This window comes from Salvelinus sp. IW2-2015, linkage group LG7 (assembly GCF_002910315.2).
Source record: "Salvelinus sp. IW2-2015 linkage group LG7, ASM291031v2, whole genome shotgun sequence".
Lineage (NCBI taxonomy): Eukaryota > Metazoa > Chordata > Actinopteri > Salmoniformes > Salmonidae > Salvelinus > Salvelinus sp. IW2-2015.
Genome location: NC_036847.1, coordinates 29,973,382 through 29,999,523, shown reverse-complemented (window position 1 = coordinate 29,999,523; position 26,142 = coordinate 29,973,382). Strand labels below are relative to the sequence as shown.

General features: G+C 44.6%; 1 protein-coding gene across 1 annotated transcript; it reads left to right on the top strand.

The window, feature by feature from the left end:
- On the top strand, positions 1–25,826 carry LOC111966799 (activin receptor type-1B). The gene is made up of 10 exons (XM_023991735.2): positions 1–352; positions 19,023–19,262; positions 19,558–19,687; positions 20,142–20,254; positions 20,518–20,748; positions 22,429–22,596; positions 23,272–23,428; positions 23,536–23,660; positions 23,977–24,107; positions 24,327–25,826. The coding sequence occupies exons 1-10, from the start codon at positions 289–291 to the stop codon at positions 24,450–24,452; spliced, it is 1,485 nt and encodes a 494-aa protein (XP_023847503.1). The 5' UTR covers positions 1–288; the 3' UTR covers positions 24,453–25,826.
- Positions 25,827–26,142: the final 316 nt, after the last annotated feature.

Sequence of the window (26,142 nt, the reverse complement as noted above, 5' to 3'; positions counted from 1 at the left end):
TGGAACCAGAAAGAGCGCACCCCTTTAAAACCGAAAACCGCACACCCATTTAATTAACTACGCTGTCTGCATCACTTCGCCTGTCTTTTTGTATTTTATTTTCATCCCACACGTTTGGAGGCGACAATACACCTTTTTGCTTGTAGTTCTCCATAAAACCCAAAGAAGAAGACTTCGCCTGGCTGGTTGTCTGTCTGTCTGGCGGTGGCTGTATGGTTTGTGGTGTGTTTAGGTCTGACGGTGGTGTTTACAATACCACACTCCGAATGCGATGGGAATGCTGACGAAATGGCTTTAAAACAAATCATTCTCACGTTACTGACCCTGTTTGGGTTAGTAGCCATCGGTGATGGTAAGTGAAATGGTTACGTGTGGCCCCTTTGGCTTTTGTCTTCGTGTATGTTTTGTTTGTTTGATGAGAAGGAGAATGGCTTGGCTGGCATCGCCTGTCGATCATCATGGCGCTGCCTGTCTAGAATGTGTAAACCGCAAACACCTTATAGCTAGTACTACTTGCTAAACTCGTTGAATAACACAGCCGGTGAAACATGGCACGTCTATTTCTGTAATCCATGCATCTGGTTTGCTTAGCTGATTATATAAATAGAAAATGTGATTAGCGTGTGAGTGAGTCGATGTAGCTCGCTAACGAAACGTTAGCTAACAAAACATGTTTGCGTCTGTTTCGAGCTACTGTAGCTGCTTGGCTAGTTTGCTAATCAGGTGTGCACAAAGGGACCAGGCTAACAATGTAGTCTGTGCATTTCAACATTGCTTCATGTTTGTCTTGAAATGAAGCCACGCGTTTCTGTTGACGTTAACGCTACAGTTATCTGTGARCGGCGGTGTTATGCGTTTGTGTTTACTAAACAATCGACTGGCGGCTCGTGATTAGAATAGGCTAGATGTGGAAGGGGGGGCGCTCTTCCGCATATAACAAGAAAGTGACAGACTCATAGTCACGCGTTTAGAGGTTTTTGTGATTGTATGTGTCTCTAATAGCTATCTCAACTGAAATAATGTATATCCTTTAACCAAGAACTGGATACAGGAATCCAGACTATTTATTCCTCAGAGGGGGTGCTATAAAAAAAAAAAAAATTATACATAAGAAGTAAATAAATTGTTAATCTCCGGAGTAAAAAATGTGTTTTGTGACCACCACTACGCTAGCCAAGTGTAAACTGGCAGTGGTGCGACACCAGCCGTCCATTCAGCCGACCCAGACAGATGTCGAAGTTGAAGTCTGGGTTCTTTGTGATGGAAATGTGGCGAATGGGGGGTCTTACAGACTCCTGCTACCCCCCCCCCCCTCCCACAGCCGCCCTTCTGCTCAGAGAAGCTGATGACCAGATCCAAGGCATTATAAATTAATTAATATTGATTTGAATTTGGCATATGGTGTCTTTAGTCTATATAGCTACTAGCTAGACTTGTTTGTGTTGTTGGTTACACCGCCTGGTTGTGTTAAACTTACTGAAAAAGCCAGATTTGTCACTTTTTTAAAAACTGTTTAAAAGTTTATTTCAGATTCAAAATCATTTGAACATTATTGTTCCACTTGAGGCATTGTAGAGAAGGGCTGGGAGTGTGTAGTTATTTTCCTCTGTGTGATACTTTGTTCTCTATATGGAAAGACATTGCAAGTTAGAACTTTGTGGCCTCCCCTCGTGGGGCAGCAGCCTAAGGCACTGCATCACAGTGCTTGAGGCGTCACTACAGACCCAGGTTAGTTCCAAGGCTGTTTCACAACCGGCCTGCGACCTGGAGTCCAATAGGGTGGTGCACAATTGGCCCAGCGTCGTCCGGGTTAGGGGAAGGTTTGGCCGGGGGGGGGGGGCCTCATCATGCTCTAGCGACTCCTTGTGGTGGGGTGGGAGCCTGCAGGCTTTCTATGATTGTCAGTTGAACAGTGTTTCCTCCGACACATTGGTGCGGCTGGCTTCCGGGTTAAGCGGGCGGGTGTTAAGAAGTGCTGTTTGGCGTGTCTTATTTCGGATGACGCATCACTCGACCTTCGCCTCTCTCGAGCCCGTTGGGGAGTTGCAGCGATGAGACAAGATCATAATTGGATATCACGAAAAAGGGGTAAAATAAAAAAACATTTGAATTTTGTAACGTTAGTGTGGTAGAGGTGGAGAAGTGATTATTGATCAATTATAACAAACCTCCTGGCATTGACAACTTAGATGTAAAGTTACTGACGATGGTAGCTGACTCTATAGCCACTCCTATCTGTCATGTCTTTAATTTGAGCCTAGAGGAAAATCTTTGTCCTCAGGCCTGGAGGGAAGCCAAATTGTGTGAGCTGTACTGTTAGATATCAGTGCAGCCTTTGACATTATTGACCATGACCTGTTGTTGAGAACCTGTGTTATGGCTTTTCAACTTCAGCTCTGAATCCACGATATGGCAATCTATCTAATAGAACTCAATAGTTCTTCAATAGAAGCTTCTCTAATGTCAAACATGTCAAGTGTGGTGTACTGCAAGGCAGCTCTCTATTTTTACCAATGACCTGCCACTGGCATTAAACAAAGCATGTGTGTCCATGTATGCTGATGACTCAACCATATACGCATCAGCAACCACAGCTAATGAAGTCACTGAAACCCTTAACAAAGAGTTGCAGTCTGTTTTGAAATGGGTGGTCAGTAATAAACTGGTCCTGAACATCTCTAAAACTATGAGCAATGTATTTGGTACAAATAATTTATTCAGTTCTGGACCTCGTCTGAATCTGGTAATGAATGGTGTGGCTGTTGACCAAGTTGAGGAGAATAAATTACTTTGTGTAACCTTAGATTGTAAACTGTCATGGTCAAAACATATAAATTCAATTGTTGTAAAGATGGGGAGAGGTGTGTCCGTAGTAAAGATATGCTTTTTGACTCCACAAAGTAAGTCCTGCGGGCTCTAGTTTTATCTTGATTATTGTCCATTCATGCGGTCCAGTGCTGCAAAGAAATACCTAGTTAAGCTGCAGCTGGCCCAGAACAAAGCGACACGTCTTGCCCTTCATTGTAATCGGAGGGCTAATATTAATACTAGGCGTGCCAGTCTTGGTTAAGAGTTGAGGCGAGACTGACTGTTTCACTTCTTGTTTTTATACGGAACATTGTGTTGGAAATTCCAAATTGTTTGCATAGTCAACTTACACACACTTACCCCACCAGACATGCCACCAGTGGTCTTTTCACAGTCCCCAGGTCCAGAACAAATTCAAGGAAACATACAGTATTATACAGAGCCATGAGTGCGTGGAACCTTCCATCTTATATAGCGCAAGTGAACAGCAAACCTGGTTTCACAAAACAAATAAAGCAATACCTCAAGGCACAACGCCTCTCCACTGAGCGGCAAGTAGCCTAGTGTTTAGAGCGTTGGGCCAGTAACCGAAAGGTTGCTGGATCGAATCCCTGACCTGACAATCTGTTCTCCCCTGAGCAACGCAATTAACCCACTGTTTCCCGGGCCCCGAGGACATGGATGGCGATTATGGCAGGCCCCCGCATCTCTCGGATTCAGTTGGGTTAAATCCCAAAGATGCATTTCAGTTGTATGCATTCAGTTGTAAAACTGACTAGGTATCCCCCTTTCCCATGTGACCTAGTTGTTGTGTGAATGTGTAACTGACTAGGTATCCCCCTTTCCCATGTGACCTAGTTGTTTGTGTGAAGTGTGTAACTGATAGGTATCCCCTTTCCCATGTGACCTAGTTGTTGTGTGAATGTGAACTGACTAGGTATCCCCCTTTCCCATGTGACCTAGTTGTTGTGTGAGATTGGTAACTGACTAGGTATCCCCCTTTCCCATGTGACCTAGTTGTTTGTGTGAATGTGTAACTGACTAGGTATCCCCTTTCCCATGTGACCTAGTTGTTGTGTGAATGTGTAACTGACTAGGTATCCCCTTTCCCATGTGACCTAGTTGTTGTGTGAATGTGTAACTGACTAGGTATCCCCTTTCCCATGTACCTAGTTGTTGTGTGAATGTGTAACTGACTAGGTATCCCCTTTCCCATGTGACCTAGTTGTTGTGTGAATGTGTAACTGACTAGGTATCCCCCTTTCCCATGTGACCTAGTTGTTGTGTGAATGTGTAACTGACTAGGTATCCCCCTTTCCCATGTGACCTAGTTGTTGTGTGAATGTGTAACTGACTAGGTATCCCCCTTTCCCATGTGACCTAGTTGTTGTGTGAATGTGTAACTGACTAGGTGTCGCAAATTGGGTCGGCTAAGGGGGATCCTGATAAATATAAAATCTCCCCGTTGCAACTTGCCACTCACAAAAACAGTTTAAAATGGAGAGACTGAGAAAGTTACCCATATCTGCCAATGTCAATAACCTCAAGTCTGCTGCCACCTGTTAACATAACTAAATTAAGTGACTCATTCAACTTCCAAGAATCAGAGAGCAACATTGCATTCCTCCCTTGTCTGGATGGTTTTTAGATAAGGACATGATGCACTGTGATTGCTCACATTTTAGTATTTTCAAGTGGACAGTGTTGAAGTGAGATGGGTGGTGAAAGCAGCCTAGACTACAGGGTTGAAACTCTATGCGAAACTATATCTAGGACTGGCTGGGATGTACATGAGTTGACCATTTGACTGGGTTAGCCAAATGTCACACTCCAGCGTAATGTAGTCCTCTAGTACCAGTGAGAGCGGAGGAGGTTGGTTTCTCAGGCCAAGCAGACAGACTGRGCTTGTCCAGCTGGGCTGGGGCTGCTTTATGAAGAGGGGCCCACGCGGCTCTGGAGCCACAGTTTCACACCACATAATGGATTATGCCATGGCAAAGCTGAAACCAGATGGACCCAGAAGTAGCCTAGCTAGTGCGGTTAAAAACAAAAAGTTGTTGGGCTACTGTAGGCCCTGGGGGTCTGGTCTGTGACTGTATTAATTTACTCACAGGATCGTCATGGCTCACAGGACGCCAGCTTCGTCTCCTGTTGATGGCATCAATTGAACTTACTAGTCATTAGCTTAGTCATCATGAGGCCTACATGCCTTTGTGACGTAACTTATTTTTGTGTATCTATCGATTTTTTTTTTTCTTCTAAGCTTTGGTGCACAATTAAAGGTCAATACACTGCTTTTCAAACAGTCAGGAATAATCTAATGAGTTCAGGGCTTATAAAAGTATACCTAGGCTAAATATAAGCCTTCAACAACCATAAGACCAACCTATAATTACATTATTTTATCAAAATAGTTTAACCTGCTTTTTTTTCAATCACCGATCTGGCTTTCAAGTCTATGAAAATGGAAATGGAAAACCAGAACCATGCACATCCACTAATAATGAACAACGTCTGGTAGCAGTCTTTATAGAACATTAACACAGGTTTCAAACAGTTTCACAAGCACAAGCCCACCGCTAGCGAGTAGCCAGCTAGTTTGTATATTTAAAGTCTAGCCAACTTGGATCTATTTGTCTGTTAACAAGGTAGAACAGTTGAACTGTTATGAATACACCCTCCTGTCTGTCTCCAACTGCTTAAACAACAGCCTGTTCACTTTGTTTAGATGTTGAAATCAAGTGGGCTACCTGGATAAGGTGATGCTTATTACTCAGAATGAGCACGAGTTGCCAAGTAGGCTCTTCTCTGTTCTAAATGTTGGCAATTGAGTCATGAAAATGTATCGTTAGGAGAATCAACCGATTCTGTTGGACMAAACTTCAAATGTAAATAGTGAGTTGAAACTTTTCCTCTGACAACAGTTATCTTTCATCTTTGTTGTTATGAGTGGCATGGGGAGGGACTTGGTGTCTGTGTGTACGAGTGGGAAGGAGCTAAGCAGACAGCGCACAGAATGAGTTAAGGAGACGAGACCAAAAAGACACATGCTCATAATAATGATTAGATATATCGCCTAGTCCCAAATGGACCCGACCACAGCTCTGCATAGCCTATAATATATTTATTTTACGCTAATAAGGTGAATTTATTGCCTTAGAAGGCCTAGCCAATCTATAAAGATCTATTGGTTAACCAGAAGAGCATCCAGGTCTAGAACTGGGGTCTGTTGTCAGGTCCATTCAGCCTCAGGTCTGATGTCTTTCTCTTCCTCTCTCCTGTCTCTCTCTGCCGTCTTCCTCTTCATCTCTCTCGGTCCCCTTTTACTCTCTTTCTGTTGCTTTCTCTATCTCCTGTGTCACATTCACAAATCCTATATTGGACCTGGCTGTCCCATCAGACTTTTATCTGTCGTCCCACTTATGCTTCCTTCCTCTGCCCCCTCTGCCAGTAACCTATAGGCATATATCTAGTCTGGGTTCTGTTTCCTTGTCGGTAAAGGAAGCTCTGTGGTTTAATAGCTCTAACTAGCCTGCTGCATTGCTGCTGTATTATGCAGCCACGGCTACTGCTCTTGTAGCCACTGCCTGTCGTTGCCTCGCGTGTTCAGAATCAGATCTCATGTAATCAGAGATGACTTAATAAAGACAAGAAAATACCCCTTTTCCTTGGCTGAACTGTAAACAGAGTATGATTCTGTGTGCTGCTGAACTATCCCTACAGGTGCTGGTGTGGTGCTGTTTCATGTCCTAATGATGTTGTGGAAATGAAAAGGAGCGCATCAAGTCAGATTCCAACATGTGCATGCCTGTCTACCAGATCAGAGTCAGGGGAATGTACAGGAACAGAGCTGCCTGGGAGTCACAAGTGATGTGAAGTTGGACTCTTTTTAATGGCTATTTTTTTTTTTTTTTACTCGTTCAGTGAAAAGAACAGATCTTTCTACTAATTTCGTTCGTTTGATTCAGTAATGCCTAGAGCATTGCCTAAAGAATCATGATTCTACAAGCTTCTCATTCACCACAGGGGGCTTATTGGTGCTTCCATTGAAGACTGTTATGCATACAAATATGGTTATTTATTAACCAGGTTCCATCCAACCTCTATGTGGGTAAAGTACATGTGGGATATAAAATGGCCTGATGGAAACAGAATTTTTCATTAAACTTTCCAAATGTCGACAAAACAAAATACGCTAGACAAGGTGGGATGTTTTTGTGTAGGTAAAATGAATTACGCGAGAAATGTCGGTGGAAACGTGACTATGCGCAAATATTGATATAACATATTGAAGTAAACTTTGAGTCACGTAATGACATGATGTGTGGTCCTCCCACTATGACTCGTCAGGAAAGTATGCAGTTTATTATGCTACAGATGAAATAAGTTGTGGTGAAAATGCACAGTGATGAGCTTGATGCTCCTATCCAATAAAATATTGAGGGTCTTGTTCTGGTGACATGATTATTGACGCTTTGAGAGAGAAAAAATCGGACTTTTGTCCATAATAATCTGATGTAGGCAACATGTGCGCTCTATACTTATCTGCAGTCTGTTGGCTAGAGCTCACATGCCAATACCAGAGTCGTCACACAACCATATAACCCTACATTTGTTTGTGAGAGAACCATCAGTAGAGTTGAAAATGCGATGGAAACCCATTTTGTGCACAACTTCATCACGTATAGTCTTTTAATTTGCAACAAGTCAAAACATATTGTTTTTATACAGATTTTTAAAATAAATTTGCATGTGAATCTGTTGCCAGTTGGATGTAAATCTAGTTGTTGATACCTTTTTGAAACAAGGTCTAGTTGTAGCTGCAACCGGACTAGATTGTGAACGGCTCTTGTCGGAATGCTTGAGCCTTCCATGTTTGTTGATCGGAGGCAGGCTGTGTTTTGGTTCTACAAGGCTGTCCATCAATAAAACTCAATCAATTCGTTGTATTCATTCTTACACCATGTGATCAATTATCAGTTATTTTCCTTCTCTATGTGCTGCCTGCAGCATGACCTATTTTCCTGCGTGCACATATACAGTTGGTGGTGGTTGGAGCCCGTCTCTGGAGCCGCCAGCAGGTCGGGCTTTATTGCCAAAATCCAGAACTATCCCTTTAACAACCTGGCTAATAACCTCTTCTTCTCTCTGTGTGGTGAATGTTGTAGCCTGGGTCTGCTGGGGATGAGTGTAGCTTTCCCCTTTAATTACCCGGCCCCCTCTAATGACCTCCGTCAACCGAGAACGCTCTGGATGGCTAATTACAGCTGCAGACATTCTGGCCTCTCATTGACCCATGGACATGATCGCTATGGTATTGTTGCTGTTGGATGAAAACCTCATCTCCAAAACAAACCTTTCAGTAAATTGGGGGGCTGGGGATTTTCCATGAATGAATATAATTATACAACTTCAGAAGCTATTTAGGAAACAAATTATTGGGGTCCAGGGGTTCTCAGAGTGGGGTCTGGTCCGTGGAGGTACTGCATTTCATTATTTCTTTTAATGATTATTACTAACAACATATTCAATGACTTTCGGCCAAAGGATTTGTGGAATACGTTTTAAAGTGTATAATACAATGTCCTATTATTCATCTACCATGTACAGTTGAAGTCGGAAGTTTACATACATTTAGGTTGGAGTCATTAAAACTCGTTTTTCAACCACGCCAAAACTATAGTTTGTTAATAAGAAATTTGTGGAAAGTCGGTTAAGACATCTACTTTGTGCATGACACAAGTCATTTTTCCAACAATTGTTCAGACAGTGAATTATAAGTGAAATAATCTATCACAATTCCAGTGGGTCAGAAGTTTACATACACTACGTTGACTGTGCCTTTAAACAGCTTGGAAAATTCCAGAAAATKATGTCATGGCTTTAGAAGCTTCTGATAGGCTAATTGACACTATTTGAGTCAATTGCAGGTATACCTGTGGATGTATTTCAAGGCCTACCTTCAAACTCAGTGCCTCTTTGCTTGATATCATGAAGAAATCTAAAGAAATCAGCCAAGACCTCAGAAAACAAATTGTAGACCTCTACATGTCTGGTTCATCCTTGGGAGAAATTTCCAAACGCCTGAAGGTACCACGTTCATCTGTACAAACAATAGTACGCAAGTATAAACACCATGGGGCCACGCAGTCGTCATACCGCTCAGGAAGGAGACGCGTTCTGTCTCCTAGAGATAAACATACTTTGGTGCAAAAAGTGCAAATCAATCCCAGAACAACAGCAAAGGACCTTGTGAAGGTGTTGGAGGAAACAGGTACAAAAGTATGTGTATCCACAGTTAAACAAGTCCTATATCGACATAACCTGAAAGGCCGCTCGGCAAGGAAGAAGCCACTGCTCCAAAACCGCCATAAAGCCAGACTACCGTTTGCAACTGCACATGGGGGGCAAAGATCGTACTTTTTGGGGAAGTGTCCTCTGGTCTGATGAAACAAAAATAGAACTCTTTGGCCATAATGACCATCGTTATGTTTGGAGGGGAAAAGGGGAGTGCTTGCAAGCCGAAGAACACCATCCCAACCGTGAAGCACGGGGGTGGCAGCATCATTACATTTACATTTAAGTCATTTAGCAGACGCTCTTATCCAGAGCGACTTCAAATTGGTGCATTCACCTTATGACATCCAGTGGAACAGCCACTTTACATAGTGCATCTAAATCTTTTAAGGGGGGGGGGGGTGAGAAGGATTATTTATCCTATCCTAGGTATTCTTAAAGAGGTGGGGTTTCAGGTGTCTCCGGAAGGTGGTGATTGACTCGCTGTCCTGGCGTCGTGAGGGAGTTTGTTCCACCATTGGGGGCCAGAGCAGCGACAGTTTTGACTGGGCTGAGCGGGAACTGTACTTCCTCAGTGGTAGGGAGGCGAGCAGGCCAGAGGTGGATGAACGCAGTGCCTTGTTTGGGTGTAGGGCCTGATCAGAGCCTGGAGGTACTGAGGTGCCGTTCCCTCACAGCTCCGTAGGCAAGCACCATGGTCTTGTAGCGGATGCGAGCTTAACTGGAAGCCAGTGGAGAGAGCGGAGGAGGCGGGTGACGTGAGAGAACTTGGGAAGGTTGAACACCAGACGGGCTGCGGCGTTCTGGATGAGTTGTAGGGGTTTAATGGCACAGGCAGGGAGCCCAGCCAACAGCGAGTTGCAGTAATCCAGACGGAGATGACAAGTGCCTGGATTAGGACCTGCGCCGCTTCCTGTGTGAGGCAGGGTCGTACTCTGCGGATGTTGTAGAGCATGAACCTACAGGAACGGGCCCCGCCTTGATGTTAGTTGAGAACGCAGGGTGTTGTCCAGGATCACGCCAAGGTTCTTAGCGTCTGGGAGGAGGACACAATGGAGTTGTCAACGGTGATGGCGAGATCATGGAACGGGCAGTCCTTCCCGGGAGGAAGAGCAGCTCCGTCTTGCGAGGTTCAGCTTGAGGTGGTGATCCGTCATCCACACTGATATGTCTGCCAGACATGCAGAGATGCGATTCGCCACTGGTCATCAGAAGGGGGAAAGGAGAAGATTAGTTGTGTGTCGTCTGCATAGCAATGAAGGAGAGACCATGTGAGGTTATGACAGAGCCAAGTGACTTGGTGTATAGCGAGAATAGGAGAGGGCCTAGAACAGCCCCTGGGGACACAGTGGTGAGAGCACGTGGTGAGGAGACAGATTCTCGCCACGCCACCTGGTAGGAGCGACCTGTCAGGTAGGACGCAATCCAAGCGTGGGCGCGCCGGAGATGCCAACTCGGAGAGGGTGGAGAGGAGGATCTGTGGTTCACAGTATCGAAGGCAGCCGATAGGTCTAGAAGGATGAGAGCAGAGGAGAGAGGTTAGCTTTAGCAGTGCGGAGCGCTCCGTGATACAGAGAAGAGCAGTCTCAGTTGAATGCTATCTTGAACCTGACTGATTTGGATCAAGAAGGTCATTCTGAGAGATAGCGGGAGAGCTGGCCAAGGACGGCACGTTCAAGAGTTTTGGAAGAGAGAAAGAAGGGATACTGGTCTGTAGTTGTTGACATCGGAGGGATCGAGTGTAGGTTTTTTAGAAGGGGTGCAACTCTCGCTCTCTTGGAAGGGAAGGGACGTAGCCAGCGGTCAGGGATGAGTTGATGAGCGAGGTGAGGTAAGGGAGAAGGTCTCCGGAAATGGTCTGGAGAAGAGAGGAGGGGATAGGGTCAAGCGGGCAGGTTGTTGGGCGCCGGCCGTCACAAAGACCGGAGATTTCATCTGGAGAGAGAGGGGAGAAGGAGGTCAGAGCACAGGGTAGGGCAGTGTGAGCAGAACCAGCGTGTCGTTTGACTTAGCAAACGAGGATCGGATGTCGTCGACCTTCTTTTCAAAATGGTTGACGAAGTCATCTGCAGAGAGGGAGGAGGGGGGGGGGGGGGGAGGAGGATTCAGGAGGGAGGAGAAGGTGGCAAAGAGCTTCCTAGGGTTAGAGGCAGATGCTTGGAATTTAGAGTGGTAGAAAGTGGCTTTAGCAGCAGAGACAGAAGAGGAAAATGTAGAGAGGAGGGAGTGAAAGGATGCCAGGTCCGCAGGGAGGCGAGTTTTCCTCCATTTCCGCTCGGCTGCCCGGAGCCCTGTTCTTTATAACGATACCCGGTTTGGGGTTGCGTTGTTGTGGGGTTGCGTTGCTGCAAGAGGGACTGGTGCACTTCACAAAATAGATGGCATCATGAGAGAGGAAAATTATGTGGATATATTGAAGCAACATCTCAAGACATCAGTCAGGAAGTTAAAGCTTGGTCGCAAATGGGTCTTCCAAATGGACAATGACCCCAAGCATACTTCCAAGGTTGTGGCAAAATGGCTTAAGGACAGCAAGGAGGCCAACAAACCTGACTCAGTTACACTAGCTCTGTCAGGAGGAATGGGACAAAATTCACCCAACTTATTGTGGAAGGCTCCCCAAAACATTTAAGTTAAGTAATTTTAAGGCAGTGCTACCAAATACTAATTGAGTGTATGTAAACTTCTGACCCACTTGGAATGTGATGAAATAAATAAAAGCTGAAATAAATCTCTATTCTGACATTTCACATTCTTAAAATAAAGTGGTGATCCTAACTGACCTAAAGACAGGGAATTTGTACTTGGATTTAATGTCAGGAATTGTGAAACTGGGTTTAAATGTATTTGGCTAAGGTGTATGTAAACTGTATATTCTTAACTCTGGGCAACATGGGCCTGGGAGGCTCACAGGGATATTGGTATCCACAGTACTCTACCAATTATACATATTTTTTGTTCAGATGTTGAAATCAAGTGGCCTACCTTACTTCTCAGAATGAGAACGAGTTGCCAATTCCTTATACAACTACGCTTTATGCTTATTGCCCATTTCTAAAACAGACTAGACAGCTAGTATAACAGTCTGACTAAACTGCTGCTAGTGGTACATGGTACCACACTGTGCGTGCGGACAGACTGGCGCATCATTTTTCCAGAATCAATGTTCATCGATACTCCTCTTTTAGTAGTGCCTGCTCTGCGCACAATATGAGGAGTTGAGACAAACCGGGTATCGTTATAAAGGTTAACCTCTATTACAGTAAAACAAATGTTGCAATGTCTTTCGGTGTCCATATGACCGGTTCTGTTGGACCAAACCTCAAATGCAAATAGCAAGTTAAAACCGCCTGTCAGAGGAAGAAGTGATCTCATCTTTGATGTGAGTGGCAGGGGGAGGGGCTTGGTGTGTGGGGCGTAAAGGGGCAGGTGCCGTGTCACCGCAGAAGGAGACCAAGAAGACGCCGCGAGAACAGGCGGGTGTTAAAAAGACGCTCATAAAAATTAAAAATATACTTGCTTCTTGCGATACAGGCATACGTAATATTGCACTAAAACATTCAAATTAAGACCGATATTCCAATCTGACAGACTCAACTCTTACAAAGACATGGAACTAGATGAGGAGCCTGTTTGGTTGCTGCAGCCCAGGAAGTAATCTGATTCCGATATGAATGAAAAATACTTTCTTTAGATTTGTTACGCTATATCAGCAGGACCGGTATTCACAGATGGGGACAACACACTGATCCCCAGTCAGTTAGGGGAGGAACAGACTGAGGTGCCAGTGAAGAGTGGCAGCTTAAGAACTGATCCAAGGACAATGGCAGTAGCCTGGTTAAACCAGACTAAACGCTGTGCTCAATGGTGAATACAGGGTTCATACTGTTTTTAACCTGGCTACAATCGCTGCCCAATCACTGTGGCTTTAGAATGCATTCCAACCCTGAGGGGACTGGATGGATTCAGGCTTGGTACCTACTAAAGACAGACCCCTAAAGGGCTCTGTCAGACCTCAACGTCTTCCGGATGGAGAAAAAAGGGGGATTTACTCTGAAGCATTCTGCTAATCCTTTCCCTGTTCTGGAGGCTTTTCAAACAGCCCTTGAGCTCTCTCCTGTTAGCACTAGTCTGTCTATCCAACTCACTGGCAAGCCATGTCAGTACACGCTTTAGGACTACCTCTAGGTTTGGACTTTCAACAGCAACAGAATTTACATAAAACCTGCATAAAAAGGTTACCCACCACATCTCTCCTTGGTATCCATTAATCTTTCTCTGAGTTTGTTACACTATTCCCTCTCCCCTCGGTCTTACTCAACCCACTTCCCAGGTTTACACACACACACACACACACACACACACACACACACATTGCACCATCATGATGAGTGACGGTGACATGCAAGTGGCCAAACCACCCCACCCAAGTCCTGGGAGCGATTCCCACAGTTCAACAGCTGCTGTGTGGGTGTGTGTGTTTTTAAATGTGTGGGTGTGTGCTCACATTTGCATGTGTGTTGTTGGAACAGTGTTTTTTTTTTTAAGTGGAGTGAGTCTATGATGTCTTGCTACATCTCATCAGCAGTATGTCGGTCTGACCGGGAAAATGCCAGTAAGTAACTCCTAGTGGAGCGTGTTCATGTTCAATAAAGTTCACACACATTTCCTGCAGATTACACAGCGGTGAAGCAGCAGGCTCTGACAAAGGAAGAAAAACAAGCCAGTCTAATCTGAAGCTGTATAGAGAACATGGTTTAGCTACATATGACAGGGAGAAAGACGCAGGCAGAGAGGCTGCTGCAGACATTCTATAGCCTGGCGATTGGCCCAGACAACACACACAGTTTACAGAAGTTTTCAAAGCCTCAGGGAAGGTGTCCATAACAGAGGGGATCAGCCTTGAACTAAGAGAGAGGTACAAGGAGAGTCTGCTATGCTACAGACTCCCTCTAGCCTTATGATGACTGGAGAACAGAAGTCTTCTTGAAGACATCAGAGAATGTCAATGTGGCCATTCCTTAGAGGTCAGATCAATCTTGAACATATTTTTAGTGTGTTTGAATGTATTCAAACACACCTCTATCTTGTCTGTGAGCTGGGCAATAGAGGTGATAGTGCTTTCTGGGTACATAGACAGAAAACCAGTACCCCAGCAACTGAGGAAGGAAAACCAACATGGCTGAACACAGCACAGCAGCCGTTCCTAGAAGTAGTTATTGACTGGTCACTGTGTGGTCTGTGGCCTACCAGAGCCTTGGGTTGTGGCCAGTTAGTCCTTATGGTTATTATGGCTTTGGATCTGATCTGGACCTTGAGCTGCACAACAGCTGTACAAGTGTGAAAAGATCACAATTTCTCCAAGCTCAATTAAAAAACCTAGATGGAAACATACTACACTTGAACATAGATTTGAAGAAAGAAAAAATTATTGATGTACCAACGTACTCAAACTGAGAATGAGGGGCGGGGGAACTACCACGACCCATCAGTGCCCAAAATAAAGAGAGCCGTCAGAGAACAACATTTTTGTTCATGATTTAATTTCCTTGACGTTTTGAAACAGAATTGAGTAGGCCTAATATCTAAATATGAATGGCCCGTGGGAAGGACAGTCAGGCACAGTGTGGTGTTTGAGTTGGTTGGGTGAACTCTGCTCTTGTATCCAGTCCACATAATTGGTGTCCTTACACTGGTCCTTTGTGCTGAGATTAGAGGGAAACGAGGAGCGACTGCACTGGCCCTGTGCCCAACAAAGAGCATGGAGAGGGTGAATGGGGGAGGGGCCGCCGGCGTGGCGGGTGGGTCACACACTCACCAGACCTTGTGCTCTGGGGATAGAGATTACAGATCAAATACCATGACGACAGCATTTGATGAAACGTGTTGGTTTTGAACAATAAATCTATTTTTGATGCAAACTTCTAATGTCCTATAAAGATTGTCTGAAAATGTTCTCTTCTGTGGAGAACTGATATGATGGGAGGAGACAATAAGGGTGGTGGTGGTGGGGGGCAGGGGCTTATGCATCCCCCCAGCTGTGAGGTCTACAGCTAGCTAGAGCAAGCAGCTGTGACATTCAGTCATTAAAAGCCAGTCTAGACTTTGACTTAAAAACAATAAGACTTGAACGCTGGATAGATGGAGCTGTTTTGGCTGCAAGAAAGTGTGAAGTTCCTATCATTCCTGCTGTGTTCCGGCCAGACAGACATATACGGTCCCAAATGGCACACTATTCCCTATGTAGTGCACTCCTTTTGACCAGAGCCCCAGTATCACACTAAATACGGAATAGGGTGCCATTTGGAACGTAACACAGTGAAGGAAGGAATTAATAAAATGTTGTTGCCACAACCAGTGCTTCCTTTTAATTTTGACAGAGCTCAGGACAGGCCTAGTATTTGAAATCCATTTGCAATATGAATGCCCACCTAATCATCATATTCCAGGTGTGCATTCTGAACTCCAACTAAGAGTAGGCCCAACTAACATGCTTGAGGAAATAAACTGCCAAGGACCCAGACAGGTGGAACTAGTTGTTCCGAGTGATGAGGAATACTCTACACTACTCCTGTGAGAGCAGTGATCATGTCCACAGGTCTGTGAGAGGCCAGACTGTCTGAGACTGCAATTAGTGGTCACACTTAAAATTTCAGGTCTGACGTCTGTCCCTAATTGACAAGGTAACTAATGTGACTGAAGAACCCCCTACTACGGTCTGTAATATACTGTCAATGTCGGACCATGTAACTACATTTTTGCCAATTTTTCTACTAGTATTGAAAGCAGTAGCCTAACTGCGCTCCAATTTACTATGAAATTCATGACTCAAGGGCAGCAGCTCTCAAACGTTTTGGGACCAGGGAGCCCTTTTGTAACAGCAAATTCATCAGGGACCTCCTCATAATCGGAACACAACTCAAGTGAGATAAAATGAATACACAACAAGGAGTGTTACTGTGACTTCGGCTGTGCATGGCCGGGTGAACCAGGTCCCTCGGGCACTGGGAAATAACACTTGAAAGGCCCAGAAATGTAAGTTCTGTCATCTTCATTGAAAGCAATTTTAAGAAACGGTAGATCTGTTCTGTGCGCTATATTTCTATGTTTCCCGTTCTTACATTTTGGTTTTGTACACCAGCTTCAAACAATGTTTTTGGTTAAGGAAAATATATTGCAGAGGTTTAGATGGTACAATGATTCTCTACACTAGCTTGTTTTGTAACAAACTGAAATTAGGCGAACTATTTGAATTTTTGCAACCAGGAAATGGTGAGGCGATTTCTGCATAGTACTGTATTTATGTAAGTAAAAAAAGAAAAATATGTTTTGGAATAAAAGGTTGGCGTTAAAGGTTTTGTTCAGATGTTTTATAAGGAATTGGCAACTTGTTCTCATTCTGAGAAAAAGGTAGGCCACTTGATTTCAACATCTGAACAAAAAATATGTATAATTGGTAGAGTACTGTGGATACCAATATCCCTGTGAGCCTCCCAGGCCCATGTTGCCCAGAGTTAAGAACCTACATGGTAGATTGACACCCCACACACCAAGCCCCTCCCCCTGCCACTCACATCAAAGATGAGATCACTTCTTCCTCTCTGACGAGTGGTTTTAACTTGCTATTTGCATTTGAGGTTTGGTCCAACAGAATCGGTCATATGGACACCGAAAGACATCAACATTTGTTTTACTGTAATAGAAGTTAACCTTTATAACGATACCCGGTTTGTCTCAACTCCTCATATTGTGCGCAGAGCAGGCACTACTAAAAGAGGAGTATCGATGAACATTGATTCTGGAAAATGATTGCCCAGTCTGTCGCACGCACATTGTGGTACCATGTACCACTAGCAGCAGTTTAGTCAGACTSTTATACTAGCTGTCTAGTCTGTTTTAGAAATGGGCAATAAGCATAAAGCGTAGTTGTATAAGGAATTGGCAACTCGTTCTCATTCTGAGAAGTAAGGTAGGTCACTTGATTTCAACATCTGAACAAAGTGCACAGGCTATGAATGCATGCTGTTAAAACCATTGGAGATGGACAGAAGGGTGTGTTCATAACAATTCAACTGTTTTACCTAACAAATAGATCCAAGTTGGCTAAACTTGAAATATAAAGATTAGCGAGCTACTCAATAGCATGTGGAGTGAGTAAGGTAAAGTGTTGGTCCCATGTTTCATGAGTTGAAATAAAACATACCAGAAATGTTCCATACGCACAAAACACTTGTTATTTTGAGGGAGTGTGTAATTGGCATGCTAACTGCAGGAATATCCACCAGAGCCGTTGCCAGAGTATTGACTGTTCAATTCTCTACTATAAGCCGCCTCCAACATTGTTTTCGAGAATTTCGTCAGTACGTCCAACCGGCCTCAAAACCACAGACCACGTGTAACCACGCCAGCCCAGGACCTCCACATCCGGCTTCTTCACCTGCGGGATGGTCTGAGCCCAGACAGCAGATGAAACTGTGGGTTTGCACAACCCAATAATTTCTGCACAAACTATCAGAAACCGTCTTAAACTCATCTGCATGCTCGTCCTCACCAGAGTCTTGACCTGACTGCAGTTTGGCGTCGTAACTGACTTCTGTCGGCAAATGGTCACCGTCTCTCGTGTTCTTCACGGATGAATTGTGATTTCAACTGTACCGGGCAGAAGGCAGACAACGTGTATGGCGTTGTGTGGGCGAGGGATTTGATGTCAATGTTGTGAACAGAGTGCCCCGTGGTGGTGGGGTTATGGTATGGGCAGGCATAAACCAAGGACAACGAACACAATTGCATTTTATCGATGGCAATCTGAATGCACAGAGATACCATGATGAGATCCTAAGGCCCGTTGTTGTGCAATTCATCCACCACCATCACCTCATGTTTCAGCATGATAATGCACGGCCCCATGTCACAAGGATCTGTACACAATTCCTGGAAGCTGAAAATGTCTGTTCTTCCATGGCCTGCATACTCACCAGACATGTCACCCATTAAGCATGTTTGGGATGCTCTGGATCGACGTGTACGACACTGTGTTCCAGTTTCAAGCAATTTCGCACAGCCATTGAAGAGTGGGACAACAGGCCACAATCAACAGCCTGATCAGCTCTTTTCGAAGGAGATGTCGTGTTGCATGAGGGAAAAGGTTTTGGAATGAGATGTTGGCCGAGCAGGCGTTCACATACTTATGGTCATGTATTGTATCTCAACAATAAGTTTAAACATTTTTTTTTTTATGTTTAGGCCATATCGCCCATCCCTACCCGCCAGTGTTGTGATTGGCTGTGATATTCACCTTTTTTTTTATTTCTCCTACCGGGCTGGCATCTATTTTTTGCTGTCTTATAATTGTGGAAATTGGGTCATGCAGCCAATGTAGAAATCGCGCTGTCATTTCCTGGTTGCTAAAATTCTACATTGTAAGCTCCCAGGACAGTGTCCTCTCCCTTCCTCTCCTGTGTGTTTTGGGTTCATCTGCAGTGGTGGATCTGGTTTCAGCCAGGGCTGTCTGCACGAACCCCACTCCACTGGGTGTGTTGAGTCTATTCTGATTGGGACTGTCCTGGGTAGTCCATTTAGATGGAATGTATGCATGTTTTTCTTAGTTGGTTTAGGATGCCCTCTGCTGGAAAAAATGTGGTCACTGCAGTAAGTCAATTGTTTTCCGCTTACGGACAGGACTGTAGGTTTATTGCTCAAGGCCATCAATGACAGTTCATCTCATTCTGTTATGGAAATTTCTGAAGCTCTCTCCATGTCTTATCTTGGTCTCTGATTCAAGCTCTCATGATGCTCCTCAGACCACAACGGAAATGTCTGACTTCGCAATCCCGATCACAATTTGTTTTTACTGACCAAATAACAAATCTTTATCAATTGGCAGTTTTTCTAACCTCCTTCCTCTCTCTTTTCCCCAGCCCTGCGGTGTAACTGCACCAACTGTGTGAAGTCTGGTTATGAGTGTGAGACGGACGGGGCCTGCATGGCCTCCACCTCCTTCATCCAGGGGCATGAGCAGCATGTAAGGATCTGTATTACCAGAGACAGCCTTGTGCCCCCTGGCCAACCTTTCTACTGTCTGAGTGCTGAGGGACTGCTCAACACGCACTGCTGCTACACTGACTTCTGCAACAGCGTTGACCTCAAGGTCCCCTCGCGTGAGTAAAGCTGAAGTTACACCAGCCGTGTATTGCTTGTGCATTCCACCAGAATAACTTCCTGTCATCGTCTCCTTTATCTGCAGTTATTTGAGAGAACAGGACTGGTGAAGGCCACCCCCGTGTAGACATTCACCATGTTGCTTTTACCCCTCCAATGCTTTCATTTCAGTGCATTTAAGGGAGAGGTGATGAGAGGAAGCCACTTTGGACTATTGAGATGCACCCTTTGTGTTTAGTTTAAACTGGAAAGATGGTAATACCACTGCCCTGTTCTCAATGTCTCCCTCTCCAGTCCCAGTGAGCTCTGGTGGCCCCTGGGGGCCGGTGGAGCTTGTGGCTGTGATCGCAGGGCCAGTCTTCCTTCTGTGCATGCTGCTGCTGGTGGGAGTGTTCCTGTTCCAACACCACCAGAGGGCCTACAGGTGAGTTGGCACTGCGTGATGGGAGGGCCCTACAGGTTGGTTGGCACTGCGTGATGGGAGAGCCCTAGAGGTTGGTTGGCACTGCGTGATGGGAGGGCCCTACAGGTGAGTTGGCACTGCGTGATGGGAGGGCCCTACAGGTGAGTTGGCACTGCGTGATGGGAGGGCCNACTGCGTGATGGGAGGGCCCTACAGGTGAGTTGGCACTGCGTGATGGGAGGGCCCTACAGGTGAGTTGGCACTGCGTGATGGGAGGGCCCTACAGATGGTCCATCAGGTAGCCTAGAGGTTAGAGAGGTGGGCCAGTAGCTGGAAGGTTGCTAGTTCAAGCCCTGGGTGGGAACTGACCTGGCAACTGGAGGGCTGCTGGTATCAGATCTGGGTGGGTTGAGATGACCAGAAGGTGCATTTCAAATTCTCACCATAGAGACAATAAATCTCTCTTCTGGTACAGCCACAGGCAGAGGCTGGAGGTGGAGGACCCCTCCTGTGAACACCTCTACCTGGCCAAGGACAAGACCCTGCAGGATCTCATCTATGACATGTCCACTTCCGGGTCTGGTTCTGGTGAGTAGACTGAGCCTACACTGTTTGAATAAAAGGTTCTAGATATGGAACTGCAAAGCATGCTTATTTTTGAGCAGTATCCTCTACCCTCTCCTGCAAGCAGAGGGTATATTACACTAGGTGTTGCTGTTCAATGTTAAGAATATCCTTTAGCCTTTTCCATAAGGAATATAGTAGATGCATACAAGTTTGTATTTAGGTAAAAGCCAAATGGCATCAGCCAAGAGTACACTATTTGCTCTTCTCTCTGCTTCCCGCTGCAGGCCTGCCCCTGTTTGTGCAGCGTACCGTAGCCAGGACCATTGTTTTGCAGGAGATCATAGGGAAAGGCCGCTTTGGAGAGGTGTGGCGGGGTAAGTGGCGTGGAGGAGACGTGGCGGTGAAGATCTTCTCTTCCCGGGAGGAGCGCTCGTGGTTCAGAGAGGCTGAGATCTACCAGACCGTCATGCTGCGACACGAGAACATTCTGGGATTCATCGCCGCAGACAATAAAGGTGAGCGTTCTCTCACCACACACACACAATAGGGCAGGGTTTCCGTTGTAGCGCTGGGCGTTTGACCAGCAGCATTTATTTACAAGACATTTTAGAAATGTACTGGACCCATATGCATTGCATGTGTAACCTGATTTTCTTTAATTTTTTATTTTACCTTTATTTAACTAGGCAAGTCAGTTAGGAACAAATTCTTATTTTCAATGACTTTCAATGATTCTTACGAAATTCCGATGCTCACTTTGAAGATGTTAGGATAATTGTTTACTTTTCCTCAGCCAGCAAGACGAGTAATGAACAGCAACATCGCTAGCCTATGTCAATCTAATATCCCCCATAGTAGAAAAGTGTACCTATTCTATTGGTCAGCTTGTTGTTCTCTGCATGAAAGAAATAGCCTGTTCCAAATAGACTCTGGAACTGTTGTGGGATGATAGATCCCACATTCATACAACCAGTAAACTATTAGTTCCTCACATTATAAGCGCAGCAATGTGCACAAAGCAGTAGGCTACGCGCAAATGTTTGTTCCATAATGCAATTAGTGGGATAACGCTGTCAAAAGGGCACCGCACCTGCGAGCAGTTTCATGTGACGGAGATGAAAATATCCGTTAGAAATCTAGAAAGATGGGAGATCTGAAGATGCAACAACTAGCATGGGTTACTAATATGACTAGGATTGTGCCTTTGGCGAATGGACAATGAAAGAAAGTTGATTTGAAAACCAAGAGAACATGAAAGAAATAGGCTACTGGTTTCAATGGTATATGGAAATCATTATAAAATAATTGCCTCTATGGTTGGATTTAAATTTGAAGCGAGGTATGACTTGCCTCATCTGAAGCAAGACGTTCAGGTTTCAAACAAATAAGTATATGTTTTCAGAAAAATAAAACCAGATGCCTTATTTACATAAGTATTCAGACCCTTTGCTATGAGACTTGATATTGAGCTCCGGTGCATCCGTTTTCCATTGATCATCCTTGATGTTTCTACTGCTTGATTGGAGTCCACCTGTGGTAAATTAAATTGATTGGACATGATTTGGTGGCACACACCTGTCTATATTAAGGTCCCACAGTTCACAGGACATGTCAGAGCAAAAACCAAGGAATTGTCCGTAGAGCTCCAAGACAGGACTGTGTCGAGGCACAGATCTGGGGAAGGGTACCAAAACATTTCTGCAGCATTGAAGTTCCGCAAGAACACAGTGGCCTCCATTCTTAAATGGAAGAAGTTTGAAACCACCAAGACTCTTCCTAGAGCTGGCCGCCCGGCCAAACTGAGCAATCAGGAGAGAAGGGCCTTGGTCAGGGAGGTGACCAAGAACCCAATGGTCACTCTGACAGAGCTCCAGAGATCCTTTATGGAGATGGGAGAACCTTCCAGAAGGACAACCATCTCTGCAACAACACTCCATCAATCAGGCCTTTATGGTAGAGTTGCCAGACAGGAGCCACTCCTCAGTAAATGTGCATCTTAAAACAATACAAAAAATACATATATGTGTGTATATATTGTGGAAAAAATTGAGGCCTGAGTACTTTCTGAAGGCATTGTATCTCTGATGTTATGTAGGTGCATTTCAAAATAGGGCACCTACTGGCTGTAGTTTTTTATTGACTGTAGAATTCTCCTCTCTCCCTCCCTTCTGTCTCTGTCTTCTCTCCCTCTCCAGATAACGGCACATGGACTCAGCTGTGGCTGGTGTCAGACTACCACGAGCACGGCTCTCTGTTTGACTACCTGAACCACTACTCTGTGACCATCGAGGGCATGATCAAACTGTCCTTGTCTGCTGCCAGCGGCCTGGCTCACCTGCACATGGAGATACTTGGAACGCAGGGTTAGCACAGCGGGGAGATGAATTATACGGACCATACACGTTCACTCAGCCCATACGTGTTTACATTCATAGACTAGGGCGCGTTCAGCAGTTTTGGAACATTCAGATAGAAATATGTTACGTACAACAAACATTCCTCTGACATGTAGAACAAGGAATCATGTCGGCTCTATTCATGCCATTTCTATCTGCAATGTTTGGCAACTGAACGTGGCCCAGGTAACCAGAACGATTGGTGGTTTAGCCAGCTCCTCTCTTGTTAAAATATTCCAGATATTTTTAACTGATTTAGTAAGGAAGTTAGCCTTGTCCGAGCCAGAACTGCTATATGTAAATATAAGGGATTCCAGATCTTTTTTTGTTGTTGCTGGTTTTAATAGTTTTTCATCACTTTGCATGTTACACCCCTCACCATGGCCATAGCTTGCACCGATTGCCCTACCTTTGAATTTTATAAGGATTCTCATTAGCTGATGCCTTGACGACAGCTAATCTTCCTGGCGTCCAACACACAACTAAAAATACATTACAGACAAAATACTTGACTGTTTACATAGTAGTAGACATTACAAACCTTTAACAAAATAGACAGTACAGACATTAATTGATCTGGTTGCAATATTGTGTGCTCCCTCCATTCCAGTATTCCAACTCGGTGTGTGTGTTCCTCTCTAGGTAAGCCCGGCATCGCCCACCGGGATCTGAAGTCTAAGAACATTCTGGTGAAGAAGAATGGCATGTGTGCCATCGCTGACCTGGGGCTGGCAGTACGCCACGAGTCCATCTCTGATACTATAGACATCGCCCCTAACCAGCGCGTTGGCACCAAGAGGTACTGAGACCACTGGTTGCCCCATCACATATCTCACACACACACACTTCTTTTCAATTTTTAAATTGGTTTTAAAAGTAACTTTAATTCAATCCTGTCTGTTCCAGGTATATGGCTCCAGAGGTCCTGGAAGAGACCATCAACATGAAACACTTTGACTCATTTAAGTGTGCTGATATCTACGCCCTGGGGCTGGTGTACTGGGAGATCGCACGCCGCTGCAACACTGGAGGTAAGACACTGACTGGGTTTCAAGTCTTTCTTGGAGTCGTGTTGCACAGATGATCAAATCTCACAACGCCTGGAGAAGGTTTGTACGCGCTTGAGATTGGTTAAATGACAAACTGCATAGACTCACTGATCTACAAATCACCTTGTGCCCCAAATAATAACTAGTCATTATGAGTTAACATTAGGGATTCTGCGCCACAGCTTGCTCAAACCGATCCCTTCAAACACCCTGTAACTTCTCAGGAACCACATTAATATGAACAGATGTTCTGATATGTGTTCATGAGTGACCTGGCTGCTCCTCTGCCCCCCTATAGGTATCCATGAAGAGTACCAGCTCCCCTACTTTGACCTGGTGCCCTCTGACCCTTCCATAGATGAGATGAGGAAAGTAGTGTGTGACCAGAGGCTGAGGCCTAACGTACCCAACTGGTGGCAGAGCTACGAGGTAATGAGAGAATACAAACACCGCTGGACAGAAACATTGTGTTTGTTGACTTAAGTTATTGCATTTGACTGAGCGTTTAAATGTAGATATGGTGGAAACAAAAAATCTTAATTTTTATTGTACTTTATTCATACAAGGCAAATCGTTAGACATTTCCTTTGTGTGTAGTTGGTTGATTGCGTGTTGACCGAATGGAACCCTCTCWCTCTTCTCCTCCAGTCTCTGCGTGTGATGGGTAAGATCATGAGGGAGTGCTGGTACTCTAACGGCGCAGCCCGCCTCACAGCTCTACGCATCAAGAAGACCCTGGCTCAGCTCAGTGTCGAAGAGGACATCAAGATGTAAGCTCGGTGTGGGACGGACGGCAGAGCCATGTAGCTCGCTGGAGACTCACAACTACAGAAGACATGAATTGTGTCCCAAAGGGTGCCCTATTCCCAGTGTAGTGCACTACTTTTGACCAAGGCCTATAGAGCTCTGGTCAAAAGTAGTGCACTATATATGCACTAGAGTGCCATTTGGGACCAGGCTACAGAGGACTGACACTACACAGGGAAAGAAAGGACTGAGACCAAATCCTGCCAGTTTAAAAGCCACTCTCCAAGTTGTGACAAGGCCTACCTCAACTTTTTATCCAAAACTACTGAAATTCCCTTCTGCCCCTTCTCTCCTCCTCCCTTTGTTCTCCTTCACCATGTTAACCCACCCTCCTCTCCTTCCCTTTTCACCTCACTACAACACTACAGCTGTTAATACTACCATTATTATCAATACAAACTGCCCTGTTCAGTTTGTTTTGTGTTCTGAGGCAGGAATTATTACTATTGTACAGTGACAGGAATTTTGTTTGAAAATTTAAAAAAAAATACATCTTAAGAAAAACAAGATTTCCCTTCAAYGGACTCGCTACATCCTGAAAACTCATTGATGTGACTTCATGCCCACATTTTTAAGTTAGAATATTGTGTTATAACTTGTTTGTTTTCATGGCAATGTATTGCTTTTGCATGTGGGAGAGTAGCACAAGCACTGTTTTTGTCCCCCACCGTCTGTTTCAGGATGAAACCAACCTACCATATAAGGCACTTCTACAGGCATGTCCCAATATCAGGAGAGTAGACTGCAGCCATTCCTATACTGCTTTCAGAAGCCTGGAATAGCATGTAGTTTATTGGACAACATTTCCCATTGGTCATTTAACATTGTGTTTTTATTTAAACCGATGTAGTGTGCATTCTGCTACTTGAATACTCCACAAGAAAACATGTTGCACTCAGCCTGTGACTCACTCCTCCTTGTACGTGACTCCTACATGTATCCAATTTTACATTTGGTCCAGTTTTTTATTTTTATTTGAATGTTTTAAATCTGGCAGGGATGTTTTAAGGGTTTTATTTATTTGTTAATAGTTGTATTATTTCATATTTTGATGAATACACTGATATTTGATGTGATGAGGAAGCCAATGTCTCAGCCAGTCAGATGATATATAACATCTTTTTAATTCTGCATGTGATAAGTTAGCTGGGGTAGCTCCAACCTCGATAACTACCGGCTTTCACATGTTCATTCTAACAAAATGTCCTCATTTCACCTGGGGGTAGTGCTAGTGGCCAATACACTGAGCAAACGAGGCAAAACGGTGGCAATGAAAATCCTGTTTTATTATACACTACTGATGGATCTGTTTTAATTTGTATATAAACATATGTTTTCTCATTGGGGGTGTAGTCATTTTTCAGCAACATCTTCAGTGGTACTTTCAGTTTCTCTGAGATGCAGAACTCAAAGGAAAGTAGAGCAAAACACTGTCCTTTGAGTTGTAGCCATCTATTTTCCCTTTTATTGGCACTGGAATAGTTAACTATCTCCCCATATTTATTTTCAGAATTGGTTTTAATTTTGATCGAACAAGGCAAGAATAGGTTGGATGTGCATTATATAATGGTTAACACTTGGAACTAGGCTCTTTGAAACAGGACATGTTCTGATATTCCCTTGTTCTGCCCCTAAGCAAGGCAATTAACCCACTGTT

Coding starts and splice junctions, on each gene's coding strand:
- LOC111966799 (XM_023991735.2), top strand. CDS start 289: ATGGCTTTAAAACAAATCATTCTCACGTTACTGACCCTGTTTGGGTTA. Junction 19,688..20,141: donor CACCACCAGAGGGCCTACAG/GTGAGTTGGCAC, acceptor CTTCTGGTACAG/CCACAGGCAGAGGCTGGAGG. Junction 22,597..23,271: donor GGAGATACTTGGAACGCAGG/GTTAGCACAGCG, acceptor GTTCCTCTCTAG/GTAAGCCCGGCATCGCCCAC.